Source organism: Lepisma saccharinum, chromosome 21 (genome assembly GCF_977018435.1).
Source record: "Lepisma saccharinum chromosome 21, izLepSacc3.1, whole genome shotgun sequence".
Taxonomy (NCBI): domain Eukaryota; kingdom Metazoa; phylum Arthropoda; class Insecta; order Zygentoma; family Lepismatidae; genus Lepisma; species Lepisma saccharinum.
Window position 1 is genome coordinate 55030180 of NC_139249.1, and position 15691 is coordinate 55045870.

The 15691-nt window shown below is 35.1% G+C and overlaps 1 protein-coding gene across 4 annotated transcripts in view; it reads left to right on the plus strand.

The window, feature by feature from the left end:
* slmb (beta-transducin repeat containing E3 ubiquitin protein ligase slmb) overlaps positions 1-15691 on the plus strand; it is a 120046-nt gene that overhangs the window by 56124 nt on the left and 48231 nt on the right. For all 4 annotated transcript variants that reach the window (XM_083142978.1, XM_083142980.1, XM_083142979.1 and 1 more), the window contains exons 2-5: positions 2018-2240; positions 5191-5377; positions 10618-10711; positions 13381-13551. In XM_083142978.1, the coding sequence (XP_082999104.1) occupies positions 2018-2240; positions 5191-5377; positions 10618-10711; positions 13381-13551 (675 nt within the window). The remainder of the gene's footprint in view (positions 1-2017; positions 2241-5190; positions 5378-10617; positions 10712-13380; positions 13552-15691) is intronic.

The window sequence follows — 15691 nt, forward strand, 5'->3', positions numbered from 1 at the left end:
CTCTTTTCTACAGGCTTCCTCACTCATATAATAACCTGCCTCCAAATGTGGACATATTCTTACCAGAAAAAAGTTTTAGAAAATTGTTAACGACATATGTATAATTTTGATTTGTTTTCAGTGCCATCTTGTACTCTATTTTGTTGTTGTTGTTATTGTTGTTTTCCTGTTGTTACTGTTTCAGTGTAAAATGGTCATTCAGTACTGTATCTGAAACTTTAGGTAAAATAAAATAAAAAATAAAAAGTAGTTACTGAAAAAACCATGTGATATGTGACCACCCACACTAATGCTTCTTACCTAATATATATGTTGTGGGAATACTGTATATATTAATAGTTTTTATATCATAAATAGAGAATTTTTTTGACAAATAAATTTTTACTATTTTTTAAATAAATATTTTAACACATTATTTTCCACTTTTTAAAATTACATTTGAAATACATAAAGGTGTAATTTTTATTACCAGTATATACTCATACTTACAATGTATACAAATAGTCAATATTAGGTTTACTGAGTGAAAATATGTATCTCCTTTTATGTATGAAAAATAAATGCAAGGAGTTAGGATAATATAATCCAGTTTCTTCATGGACTTTTTTTGTGCTACAAGTATCTTTAGATATCATTTTATTGAATATTGGTATGCATCTGCGTGTTGCTAAATTATTGTTTCTCATATAATTTGAGTCAACATACCTGTATGTTGTTCAGTCATGGCACACACATTTAATTATTTATTACATAATTGAAACTCACGGTATATTTTGAACAATTTACAACATTAAAATCTGAGTCTTTGTGGAAGTTTGAACATATTGTGTTTGTATAATGCACCAGTGTGAACTTTTTTGTGCAAAAAGTTTGAGTGTGTCTACGTACAGGTTGCAGTTGTCCATGTAGGCAAAATTATCTTACAAATAATGTTAATAGGATTTCTTAAATGACTAAACTTTAACTTTTAAGCAGAATGTAACTAATAAACTTTAAATACAAGGGTTGGATAAAAAGTAATGGCAACACTGCTGTCCCGTGAAAGGGGCGAGTCACAGCGCCACAACCGTTTCGTGGTTAATAAAGGAATGTCAGACGAGGAAGTATAGTGAGTGGGGTGCGATTGTATGTTATTCAGTCAAAAACAGCAGAGGACGAGAGTGCAAGCGCCCTAACAATATGTTTAGGCAAGAAGAACAACGTCTCTTAGGCAGACGGTCAACGCAGCCTACTACTGCACCTTCTTGCAACACCGGCTTCGTCTCGCATTAAGAAGGAAGCGACGGCACGTTCTGACACGATGTCCCATCATCCTGCTTGACAATGCAAAGTGTCACACTGCGAACACTGTGACGGCGCTCCTGCATAACTGGTAGTGGGAGGTACTGGAACATCCGCCGTATTCACCGGTGTGAGACCGTGTGATTACGACCTTTTTGCCAAAATGAAGGAACCACTGGGCGGGAAGCACTACGGCACGCGCGAAGCCATCATACGTGCTATAGCACGGTCACTGCGGGACATCGACAGAGATGGACGCGCTGACGGTGTACGACGCCTTCCATACGTGTGGCAGAAGGTCGTAGAGATGGGGGGGACGATTACATTGAAGGAATGTAACACGTGCTCCTCTGCCAATACAGTCAAGTAGCAATTATACCAGTGTTGCCATTACTTTTTATCCAACCCTTGTATGTTAAAATATATATACTCCAGGAATTATTGTGACAATTTGTTTAATTGAGATCAGGAAAATGAATTCTATACAGCAGGGAAATTTAAAATTCTGAACATAAAATTGGGGTTCCACTGTATGTGGATTGCATAGAAACCTTGAGCAAGTAAATAAGTTTAGCCACTAAAGAAGCAGTCCTCATTAACATTTATTTAGATGGTGTTGAATCATTGAACACATTTAAATGTCACTAAAATTTGTCCCACTGTTGACTTGTATTATTGAATGTAATAATTATGAAACAGTGAATTGTACAATATATTTTTTTCTTTTTCGTTTCAGTTCCCAATGACTATTCTATATGATCCCACTCGGAAAAAAGAACCATCACCTCAGTATGTGACAGAAAGGGAGATGTGCCTCAAGTATTTTGAAAAATGGAGCGAACAGGACCAAATTGAATTTGTTGAACATCTTCTTTCACGGATGTGCCACTACCAGCATGGACACATCAACTGCTTCCTTAAACCAATGCTTCAGAGGGACTTCATTTCATTGTTACCAAGTAAGTTCATGACATTCTTTTTAATAAAGTTGAAGAACATGTTGAGCACAGTGCCTTGCCTCAGATCATAGATCATTCTGTTGTAGACAACTTAGTTGGTTACAGAGATTTTTCTTTGGTTACCGAAGATAACTACTGTAGATGGCTTGGGATGCAGGTGCAGAATGTTTGCTTCCTGGTGTACTTCACATCAAGTATTCCACAGGAAACTGAGGTTACTGAGTACAGCGGAACTGGCTGCTATGTAAGCAAAGAGCCCTCAGGCAACTCTCCTTTTTTTTTAATAGCAACTTTACTAGTGCAGCGTTGACAGTAGCAGCCAGTGCCACTGCCAGGAAACAGAGGAAAGTGCTGGTGCATCCCTTGGCCACCTACCTTTCTCCTATTATTCTCTGTTCAAGCAAAACGGTTAAAATCATCTACCTTCTTTTATTACCAAAAGTGCTCTAACTACCATGGTGGTAGTTAAGTAGTAAAGTTAAACTACTTTTAATAGTCATTGGAGATTTATCTATAAAATTAACCACTTTTATTCTTTCTTTATATATTTTATATTGCATATAGCTTCAATTGTTTATGTGTGTATATCAAATGCCTTAAGTAACCTACACTCCCATTGGCTAATTCATTCTGAGCGCGGTGTCTAGTTGCCGCCATCTTAGTGTGGTAGTTACTTCCAGCCAGTGCACGTAGAGAAGCCACTTGATTTATTTTACGATATACTGCCTCAGGAGTAGTTCCATTACTTATCTGACATTACTTCTAACCTCCGTTACAAAACTTGTGTAACCTCCGTTACCTATCAAATAAATCAATTTAATTTTTCTCCTACAAATTAGTTGTTGCAGTTTACAGTTTGATTTTTTAATAAATAGAAAAATTGAAAAACAATATTTTTTTTTTTGCTACACAGAACCAGGGTTCTGATTGGAAAGGTATGAAGTCGTACACCTGTTCCCAAAAAAATGTAACCTCCGTTACATATTAAATATTGTTTCGTCTTCAAATAGATTTGATATTTCCACATGAAACTGTCTAGTATAAATGTTGACATGTGTATTTACTGACTCAGACTAACAAATTGGATAGAACAAGATTAATTTGAATAATACGGTATGCGCCAAAATATACAGTTCTGAAACTCGTGCATTTCGAACGCGTATGTGTGTTTGTCGATGGGGCATAGCTCCAGCCGCTCGTGTTCTCAGTAGTAAAAAGAAAGTTGTAAACTCGCTAATAGTGTGTATGTTAGTGTTTGTTTCAGGATAAATAAACTCACAGATGGCAACAATGTAATGTTCGTCTTTTAATTTCAGTACTGTATATTTTGGCGCATACTGTATATCACTTTGCCTTATAAAAGTCTAACCTCTGTTACAAATGGATTGGCTCCACAAAATGTTTGTCATTTTGTAAAAAATTCAAATTGCTTCTAATGTAAGAATTGTGTCAATATTTGTGATACAGGCTGTTACAGATTACATGTTTTTTTCTGAAATAATAAATATATAAATCCAGAAATATTGTAAATAGGAAGGGGGAGAGCACAGCTGTAAGCGAAATTTAGAGAAAATATATTTATAAACACAGTTGGGTGTTTAGCTGACACACAAGCTTTCTTCCATCTGAATTATCTATTTCTTATGTGTGTCTGTTGTATATTTTCTCTCCATCCTTCTCAAGTCCCACTAATTTTCTTTTCCCTCTCTCTGTATCATTGACCTATTTGATACTTGTATTTTGAGTATTTACCTAAACATTTTTAATTGAGTATTATTATTATGAAGTGTACAAACTTTACAAAAATATAGATGTAGTGAAAGAAATAGCAAGACAGATGGCTAGGACACATCCATTGAATGCCAGAGAGCTCAGTTTGTGAGGAGCATACATTGGCATTGAGTTCTGATGGTAAATGGAAGATAAGACCACTGATAAGATGGATAGACTGTGTCCAGGAAGACATAAAAGCGCTATGCAAAATAAGTTTTTTTCGTTTTTGTGGGAGATTCCCACTCAGTGGCATATTTGTGATTTAATTTTTTTTTCCATGTACAAATTTGTATGTTACCAGTCGGTAAATTGAAGTGTGACCTTGTTGTTCTAAGTACCTTAGAACATTGATTCTAACCTATGTCATTAAATCTTTTGATAACATTTACATGCAATTTAGAAACTTAGTATATTTACATTCTAAGAAAACTCTCTCACACAAAAAGAGCTATCGAACTAGTATGACAAGAACTTGACCAAATTTCTATTGCCAAGCTCAAATTTAGGGCCCATCTAATCTGCCTACAAGTTCCTTGTGAACATTTTAATACTTGTAAAATATCAGCGCTATGTCCAAAACAGCCTGCTGTTGTCTCGGCTTGGTAAGATTGGTCAGTTTCAGAATGGTGTCCTTTAATGCACAAAGCTGGATACTTTTGGCACGGAAATTTTTAATGACATGACTATTAATGGATACAAATTATTTTGTTTGTTACATAGTTAAGAAATGGTATACTATATGATTTCAATTCCATTTTCTTTGAGGTGGATAGAAAGATCCCTGGCAGGGATAAAAAAAAATTATATTTTGCTGGGGATAAAATTGTCTGGCATCCCCCATTAATTTGCACACTCTATGAAAGTGCTACGAGTTAGGAGCTGGAGAAGAGAAGCTCCAGACTGGAATGCTGCTGAGGATTATGAAGGTTCACAGTGGACTGTAGCACCAGTAAGAAGACTTGTATGTTTATATTGTAATTATTGTAGCAATGTTTGAACAATCTTTTTACGAACACATACTAACTTTGTGTAGTAGAGATTAAGCACTAAAGTTATGCCTTACAATATAAACCCACAACAACACATCAATACCAGCAGTTTTACTTGCGTTGGTACAAAGTGTTTGTGTATGGATTATCAAACATATATTTATCAATTTCTATTTTCTTTTCTTCAGAGAAAGGACTGGACCATGTGGCAGAAAATATTTTGTCATACTTGGATGCTGAGTCGCTGTGTGCAGCAGAGTTGGTGTGCAAGGAATGGTACAGAGTCATTTCAGAGGGTATGTTGTGGAAGAAGTTGATCGAGAGGAAAGTCCGAACAGATTCACTTTGGCGAGGTTTAGCAGAGAGGAGGGGTTGGTAAGTTCACCTTTGTAGAATCCAGTAATCTTTCAGTTCCCATTCGATCACATGAATCTTCTTTTTTTGGCTTTTCAGAAATTACAAGTTGTTAGTGTACTATGATACAAAAAGTACTTTTAGATTTCCTTTTTTTCTTTTCTGTAATAAGTGCATATTTTTTTTGCATTTGTGTATATTGTTTAGATAACTTTTGGATGAAGCGGCCTCACCATCTAGTTCCTACAATTCACAAGATGGGACGAAGGGACCCAAGACGACATATACATAAAATGCTGCATCTTGATCAATAATATTATGCAACTAAATGTACGAGTATCACATAAAGTCAACCAGCATCTATTTCGGTCAGTGGCTGATAACACTGGTCTACATATGAATTTTTTTTTTCTGCTGACTTAGGTATTTTAACTGATTCTATATAATTTGAGGTCGCTGATTCCAAATATGTAGTCAGAAAAAGTGTATCACGTCACAATTTTTCTCAAATCACATTTGAAAATTTTCACAATATTATAATACTGGGCTAAACTCCAACAATTTTCCATATAGATATCTGCACGTAATGAAATTATAGGACTATACATAGGTGGCGTAGCTGATAACAGGTATTAAGTTGCTTGGTTTCACAAGTTACATTTCAAAATTTTCAGAAAATTATATCCGGCTACATTCCAACAGCACTTGCAAAGAGAATGCGATGTAGTCAGATGTCCATGCAGAGTATCACGTCACGTTGTTTAATAAACACAACGTTTCTATTTTCTCAATAGGGAGTTCTTAATGGACAAAAAGTTTAGGCAATTCCGGCAAATTGATCCATTTGTTTCACGAGCATATACAGTCAACACCTGATGCCTGTACTTATGCTAAACTTAATATACACCACAGAATAGCACAACATGCATACCTACTTAAGCAAAAATTTTCGTTTCTTTGATCTTCTGGAGGAGGTGGCCTCAGGAACGCCACGCCGCAAGCACCAGCAATAGTCGGCCATCATGTTTTCATTCCATCTCCCCTGATATCGGTGCTCCATGGTTTTTCTGTCTTGGTGGAAGCGTTAGCCCTGTTCTTCACTTACGGCACCAAGATTGGGCGGAAATACATCTAAGTGGCTGTGCAGGAAATGAAGCTTGACACTCATATTACTCCTAACTTTTGAAATGTCACCAACAAATTTTCAACTAGAACCTCGCAGTTGTGCACCCTGAAGTTTCCAAGAAAGTTTGTAATGACATCAGAAAAGGCACACCATGCATCTTTCTCTGTGTGGTTCATTGTTTGTAAGAAGTTTTCATCTTTCATTAGCATCCTTATCTGAGGACCATCAAAAATTCCTGCATTTACTTTCTCATGCGTGAATGCAGGAAATTTTGATCAAATGTATTTAAAGCAAGTCCCATTCTTATCCAGAGCTTTTACATACTGCTTCATTAATCCCAACGTAATGTGCAGTGGAGGAAGTAACACTTTCTTAGGATCAACAAACGGCTTGTTCTGGATGTTTTGACTTCAAAGGTTTTCCTGGCAGGCCACAGTCTTCGTACCCAATGTTCGTTCCTTGCTCGACTGTCCCATCAACACAAAAAGCATGGATATTTCTTGAAACCTGCTTGTTGACCAAATAACATTGAAATGCCCTTGAGATCTCTGCACACAATCCAACTGTCATTTGCATACTTTATCTTTCGAAGCAGTTCTTTCATTGTTTCGTAGCTTTCCTTCAAATGTACGGAGTGGCCAACAGGAATGGATGCTAACTTATTGCCATTATGCAGCAACACACACTTCAAACTCCTCTTCGAGCTATCAATAAAAAGCCTCCATTCTTCTGCATTATACGTACATCCCATAGCTTCATTAGTCCCTTCACATCTGTACAATAGACAAGTTCTTCGTCCCTTTGAAAATATCTTAATAGATGCCTCTCTCTGTCCCGATACATGAAGGTTGTTCCAGACGCTAACATATTTCTTTCCTTTAGTGTACACAGGTCTTGCATACTTGATGAGGTGCCCAGGATTTATCTTGGTCACCCAATTTAATTCTGAAATATGCACTATATGCTTCCTTACAAAGTCAGTAATATTTGTCCTTTGTTTTGGGGTTAACAATGTTCGAATAACTGATTAAATAATATTCATTATAATATTCCATGTGCTGCCATCTTGTGGCCTCTTTACGGACTACGTTGTTTCATTGCTCTAAATATACATCCCTAATATTAGATAATTTTCTATTTTTCTCCGAAACCTGACATGATAGAAAAAAACTGATTTCGGTTTTGGATTTACCACACTCGAATTAGTAAAGAATAACCATCAGCCTCCAGTCAGCAAAATGGATGTAGACCAGTGTAATCAATGTATCTTGTTAAAGGTAGTACACTATCAAGTAATTGTCTCCATCTAAATGTAGCATAAGTAAATTGGGTCTACACCTGTGTAGATTTTTTGAGCAAAATGCAGAGTTTCAATTAAATGAGTACAGATGGGAGGCTAATTGCCCTAGACAGATGAATGATATACCGTTGTACACGGAATGAACCAGAGATTCAGACTATATAAAATGTATGCAAATTTGGCATATATATGGCAAATATATACAAATATAATTTTTCCAAAATTTCGGGAAAAAATGGGTATTTCTCCCCTCCCCTAAGAAAAAGTACATGACAGTGTCAACATGCACATGGAAATTATCGCTGGCATGTAAGGAACACAAAAATATTTGCATTATTATCGTATGACCAATCTAACGCAAGTTGTACCTCCAAAAGGAATGGTCAGCACGCCACCGATTCAATCTTCAAAATGCACCGTTACCTTGAAATGACTGTAGCTCAGAGGCTAATTGCCCTAGAGAGATTAATGATATACCGTTGTACGCGGAATGAATCACAGATTCAGACGATATAAAATTCATGCACATTCGGCATATATATGTATATATGGAGGGGAGAGGGGAGAATCCCCCAAAAATCTTTTTTTTTTAAAAAATTGCCCCCCCCCCAAAAAAAAATGACATGATAACGTCAACATGCACATAGAAATTATGGCTGGCATGTAAGAAACAGAAGTCGCAATCTTTCTATTCTTAGCTTTTTTGTTTATATGTATTTCTAACATTTTAGTTAGAAATATGTGTGCATGTGTAATTAGACTATTGTATTGCTTTTTATGTTATTTTTAAATATATACAAGATGCCATTTTTATGGTGTCCACAGATCACAGAAACGTATAGAGGACGTCAAAACAAACAACTTTCCTCAGTAACATGTGTGTCGTTTAGGCACGACAAACATTAAAAAAAAAAGAATCTGTTTTCTGCCTGTATGTTGGCAACCCAACACAATATTTGATCGCGTCTGTGACATATCTTCTTGTCGTGAAATGCCGGTACCGATAAACAAACTTTCTTTGAATGCAGTTTCCAGGGGTGAGGGAAACTCATTGCGTTAGAACAACAAAGCAGGCCTTCCTTTGTTGGCAAAAATTTTCCCTTGAAAAAAGATGCAAAAAAAAAAGAAGTCTCCTTTTTTCCACCATTTTCATGAAAAGAAAACCGTGCAACAACCATTTCTGTTAATTACATGTGTTAACAACAATATGAAAAAATAAAATCTGAATTCTAGCCAAAAATAGCAGCCACTGACAATATCCAACATAATGGACTTAATAGAAATACTTTGCAGCGAATAAGCAAAATATTCGAATTGTTTGCATCATCTAAAGGAAGCCCCTGCATTATGAGAACCAACAGGTCTTTTTTAAATTTGTGTGTATTCTGTGGTGCTGCTGTTCAGGTAAAATCCACTCTATAAGAACCCAAAGTTGTTTCATAAACAGGTTGTGTGGCAGTGGTAGTGGTAGTGGTAGACCCAAGCACCAGACAGTAAAAAATGATGTGTGGAAAGTAAAGGCATTTGCAATTTAATTGAGCAAAGACAATGCAATTGCATGTGGGATTAAAATGTTATGAAAAAGGAACCTCACTGCTGGTGTAGTGGTAGTGTTGTTGCCTTGTAATAAGTAATTCCAGATATAAATACCCAGTGAGGCATTCTGCAAAGTAGTTCTGATCCCATTTTAATAAACTGGAGGTACAGTCCTGATTAGCCTAGCTGAACCTAAACTTTGGTGTGAAAAAGAATGGAAGTTTCCCTTTTTGCAATCTTATAGATTACTCTTTGACTGCTACAGCCCTTGAAGGGCCGTGCTCTCTCTCAAAAATGTTATCCCACTTTCTTCTGTCTTTCACTCTGCTTCATCATCTGCACCAAAACTCTTCTCAACATCTTCCAACCATCCTTTGCTTTACCTTCCTCGATTTTTTTTTCCTGCTGGCCTCTTATTATAGATTTCATTGACCAATCTGTCTTCAGGCATTATTTCTACACGTCTCGGCCACCTATTTCATGTATATGTTTTCTTTTTGTAGAGTGCTCTGATTTCATCACTGTGCTATATTGCCAGTGACAACTGCCATTTACTGCACCATATACATATTTTCCTTAGTATACATGTTTTCTACTTCACAGAATTTCTTCTGCCTGAGCAAGACTGCCCACTTGTTTTACCACTACACAATACACCTTTCTGCTCAGACTGAGATTTGCCACTCTTAACCACTTGCTTCTATTTCTTCATGTGTATCCTCACCATCTAGATTTTAAACATTAAATAAGATTGCCTCAAAGCTTTTTGTTAAAAGTATAATTTTTTTTAGGTATGGGACAGATTAATCGGTACTCTATAGCCATATCAGTAAAATTACCAATTATTTTATCAATCCTATATATATCTATAAATATCTTATAATTTAGTGCAAAGTTTTGCCATTTTGTTAATATTTTTTATGGATAATCTATCTCCATGCCCTACTTTTTAAAGAATTAAATGTCTAAATATGCAGCTTCTTTTGCATTGCAGTCATCTGGAAAGAAACCTTTATTCAGGTTCTTCAAGGACCATTTGGAATTTTATATTGGATCGGTAGAATTTTGGTTATCGTTATCAGTAAATGTTATATCGGTACTTATCAGTATCGGCCAAAATTTCATTTATTTTATTTATTGTAATAACTGTAATAATGGTAATAATAAAGTGGTAGTTACACATTATCCACTTGCTTGCTGTTTCAGTCTGAGGCTCCTTTTTCATGGCTCACTCTATATTAAATGCTTAATTTAATTTTAATGAAAACACTTTTGAATAACCATATTATTTCCCTACAGGATACAATACTTGTTCAAACCAAAAGCTGGTGAAGCGCATCCTAATCACTCATTTTATAGGACATTATTTCCAAAAATTATTCAAGATATAGATGTAAGTATAATAATTCTAAAAAGTGATTGATCTTACCATGAAGTTACTTTTATAGCTTGTGGCATAGTTTACCAAGTGGTTATGTCATCGTAACACTTGAAATAAATTGAGTTTTTGTAAATTCATGTATTTTCCAAATAAAAGTATGCTATTATGGAAACAAATATGTTGGAATCTAGAACGACAGGTCCATTTTAGACATTTTAACAACTATTTTTAAGCTAAATGTTTCGGGGCTTTGGAAATGAAACTTCAAGTAATTTCAGGGCATCAGCAATGTAGCAATAAGGTCTTTGAAGTGCCCATTATCAGATTTGTGACCACAATATCAATCTTAAATGCACAGTTTTTGAGCTGAAATTTTTATAGCAAATAGATACCTTTTTTGGACAAGTGTGGTATTATACCGGGTGTTTCAACAGAAACGCCGTGATTTCAAATGGCATTTTAAAATATTTATGATAACTACTCAAAAAAAATAATTACATAATCTGATAGAGAAAACGCAAAAGTTTAATGGAAAACATGTTCGAAATGTCCACCTTGACGATTTATCACTTCTTGCACCTGGTTGCACATGTTGTCAAATACCTGACCAAGGATTGCACGACTAACTTGTGCAGTACACTGTTCGATGTTTAAAATCATCTAGTAATCGCAGTCCTCGTTTGAAAACTCCCCGCTTTAGGAAACCCCACAAGAAATAGTCTCACGGGTTTAAATCAGGGCTAGTTGGAGGCCACTCTAAACCATTTTGAAATAAATGTGTGTAGCGATTGTCAGGACAGGTTCAGTTGCATGAGGCCTAGCTCCGTCTTGCTGGAACCATTGCTGAGGAATTGGACAACGTTTCCGTCGAAGACCAGGAATGAAGTATTCCTGCAGCATTTGCAAATAATTTTCTGATGTGACAAAGCCATAAAAAAAGAAAGGTCCAATCAAGCCACGTTTCGATACACCGCCATACCAAAACCTTTTGTGCGTACAGAGGTGTCTCCTTCGTTCATGTGGATTATAGGTTGCCAAAAATTAAATTTTAGACTTTTGTCAATCATAACATATACAAATTATTACTGTGAATATACTAAATATTTTTTTAGGGTCATTTGAAATCACGGCGTTTCTGTTGAAACACCCGGTATGGTGAAATTGATCTTGCCTCAAGATTCTATGTAACTAGACCTCGGATTTTTAGGTTCTAAAAAGTGTGCTTTTAGGTTCCTGAAATAGGTTCTGAAAATCCTAAAATAGGTTGTAAAAATCCTAAAATAGGTTCTAAAAATCTTACGTTAGGCTCAAAAAATCCTGAAGTAGGTTCAAAAGAACTTAAAATACTCTTAGTTCAAAATTCCTGAAAAATGCATTAGGTATAGTTACCGGCAATTTAAAAGGGACACCTATATCCTGAAATATGCACTATCTTACATAACGTTGTGTGTTGCCTATTCCTATGGCGATGGCAGAACGTACCATTGGGAATTTGCTATTAAAATCCACTCTTCTCCGTATAGTTAGGCAACAATCTTTTTTCATCTTATCCAGTCAAACTCCACAATTTTGTCTGTGAGGATTATCTTATATGCTGAAAATAATCTTTCAACAAAAACATAGTCAGTGGTGCAAACTTCAATGCTGAAATGTTAGTCTGCAAGTCGTGAATGCCAAAAACACCAAGTGACGCGAAAGTGATAAATACCACACAGATCAGAAGTATGCAATTTGAACTGTACAGGTAACAGTGGCACCAGACATTTTGCTTTGCTTAGAGCTTTGAAAAATCACCATGGGCCTGGAGGGAGGGAAATCGACAGAGAGTATGTTTCAAACACGTTCGTCATTGAATTTTTCGTGACGAAACAAAGCAAATGCCTCTGTGTGACATAACAATCCTGTAAAACCTTTAAAATATATTTAAAAAAGCTTGATTTAGGTGCATAAACCTAAAATAGGTTATTTAGGCACTATAGAACTTAATCAGTTGTTGCGTTTTTTTTAATGAAATGCTGACAATTTATTATTTCTTACATACCTGTAAAGGAAAAAATAGGTTAAAAACCTAAAATCCGAGGTCTATATATAACAAGAGAAAAGTGAGATTTTCCTATATGCTTTAGATTGTACTAATATTTACAAATCTTTATCTAGAGATTACATTTTCAGAGCTTCAGAACCTGGCATTCTAAAGTGTTGCTTACAGATTGTGTCAGTTTGAAATCTCACAAGGACTAGTCTAATACTTCATTTGACTAAATCACATTGGCGTATTTCAATGTGGTAGGTTTAAACCTATCATAAGAAATGTTTTAAAAAACACATGTGAAATATAATCATTATAAATGTATCTGTAAAGAAATTATAAACTATTTTTTATGGAAAAGTAAAATGACTGGAAAATTGTTTGAAAGTAACTTCTAGTATAGAACAAATTTCCTTCAAAATGTAAGCATTGTTAATAGAATGCTAATTTTGATATTGATCTTGAACAGGTATGATAAGAGTTTGTTCTGTCTTTTATAGCACTATTCTTGCAGAAATTCTCTAAATAGCAAGCTGAAGTAAAAGTGTTGTACTGGTATTGTAAAACAAATTCAGATTCTAATTAAAGTAAATAATTAATTTGTTCCTTTTGTTGAATTTGTGATTTTAATGTAGTGTTTTTATTTTTCCAGAGTATAGAAAATAATTGGAGAATGGGCAGGCATAATTTGCAGAGGATTAATTGTAGATCAGAGAATTCCAAAGGAGTATATTGTTTGCAATATGATGACCAGAAAATAGTATCTGGCCTTAGGGATAACACAATTAAAATCTGGGATAGGACCTCATTGCAATGTGTTAAGGTAATGAATTATTGGAGACAATGTAAAATTCTCTTACTTGTACATATTTCATTAAGAATTTGAAAAAAAAAATACATACTTTCCTGTGCAATTTTAAAGTGAAATTTTCAGAGGTAAAATCCTTTATCACCTGCTTACATATATTGAGGAGATTAATGAATTCTTCATGCATGTTCTTCACAGAACATTTACAATATACAGTTATTGGTATTGGTAAATTGTATATCGGCCAGAATTTCATATCGGTACATCCCTAGTTTTTATTGTTTCCTTCATTAGTGGTGGTCCTTGCTGCAGAAAAACATGACTCATAATCTGGTAGTTTTTGTCATTTCTCCTTTTACACAAATTTCCTGCAAAACCTTCCATTTTTTTAAAAAAAAGTGGAGCTCTTTTAAAGTTGAGGGTGCCTACTAGACTGGAAATCCTGAAAAAATGTCAGATTTACTTTTTCAAGGGAATTCATGGATAACTCGGGGATATTTACTCTTCTTCAAGAAAAGTAAACAGTTCTGCTTGAGACTCTTGCAAGAGAGTTTTAAGTTTTGTTTTAAGTCCACCTTATTCACAGATTGGCTAGTTGGGACTGGATCTACAGTTTGAAGTGGAATCCGAAATACTGTCTCTCTCCCAGGTATCAAACCCAGGATCCCTTGATTACAATGCAATGATGTTACAAGTGCCATCAGAGAGGCTGCTCTTGCGAAAGAGAATGTTTAAAAGTCAGTAGCAATAAGGGATAAAATTGCTACAGCAGATGTTACACATGCAGTGAGGAACGTTCCTTATATCTGGAACTTGCAGTTTCTCTTTAAAGATCTCTTTTGGCAAGAACTATTTGTCTGTCATACCTTGAATCATCAACAGATTTTACAGAAAAAATATGTAGATTTTTTGTATTACTTTGAAACCTTTCTTAATTCCAAATAGTTGGGTCATTTTAATTTTTATTTCCATAACAGTGAGAAATTTTATACAAATGGAGAGGGTATGGACAAATGCTGCTTTACTTTGTTATATTGAGTATTGCCTGTAGTTGAAGTAAGAAATGTTTATATTAAATACTGTAGGAAAATAGATCATGTTTTTAACTCTTAACAATGTACGTAGAAATGTACTGCTCCGAGCGGTTATTATTATTATTACTTTCTTGCTGCAGGTTTTGGGAATATTTCTATGTTGTTATCTGGAGTAATATATTACTGAATATTTTACTGTGATGATTACAATTTGCACTATAACTTACGAATTTTAGCAAGATAAATCATTTCCTTATTAGTCAATATGTGGCAAGTATCACATAAAAGCTCACCCCTGATACTTGCATTCTTCTCCTCACCCAAAAGTTAATAACTGCTCAGTTTTCCTTCTCGTTATTTCCTTTACATGTAAAGTGAATATTCTAAAATGAGACGTAAGGAATGACATGTCAAGGCACTCAAATGCCATCCTCTCTACCCTTGACTGCATTTCTTGTCATGTTTGGCACTTGAACTTTTAGCCAGTACAATCCTCAGTGGAACCTGTGTTGTATCCTGTGCACATTTATTTGTAATTATCCTCCCTTCAATTTTGTCTTATCATTCATCCTCATCTTTGCAATTAGTGAAAAGTGAAGTAAAATAGAAGGAATCAATCATGAATATTATAAAACTTGTGTTATATTTCTTACACACATTAAAATTCTTGGCATGTGCCTTTGTTATTTTACGCACTTCGATAAAACAGAGTAATCATCCTCCACCTTTTTTTGACTTCCAATGAAAATGTTGATTTTGTCTGACCATTGATTGCTTCTTACATTTTTTGTTCTGTTTTATTTATACACACATGTCGACAAACATAATTGCACTAATGGTTCAGTCTGGAATACATGGAAAAAAATACAGGGGTTTTGTTTTTACGAAATTGTGTGTCCCGATGTTCCTTTGGTTTAATAATATACACTGAAACCATCCATAATTGGTCTTATTTAGTTCCATGGTAATCACTTTTTGTCTTTTTAAAACAGCAGAAGAGTACAATTTGTTAGAATTTTCAAAATTTCATCTTGACATGATGGCCCATAGGGTGGTGAGGAAGTAGAACACCACACGTTCTTGATGTGTGCCTGAGAGATAGTGTGTGTGGTGAGCATATA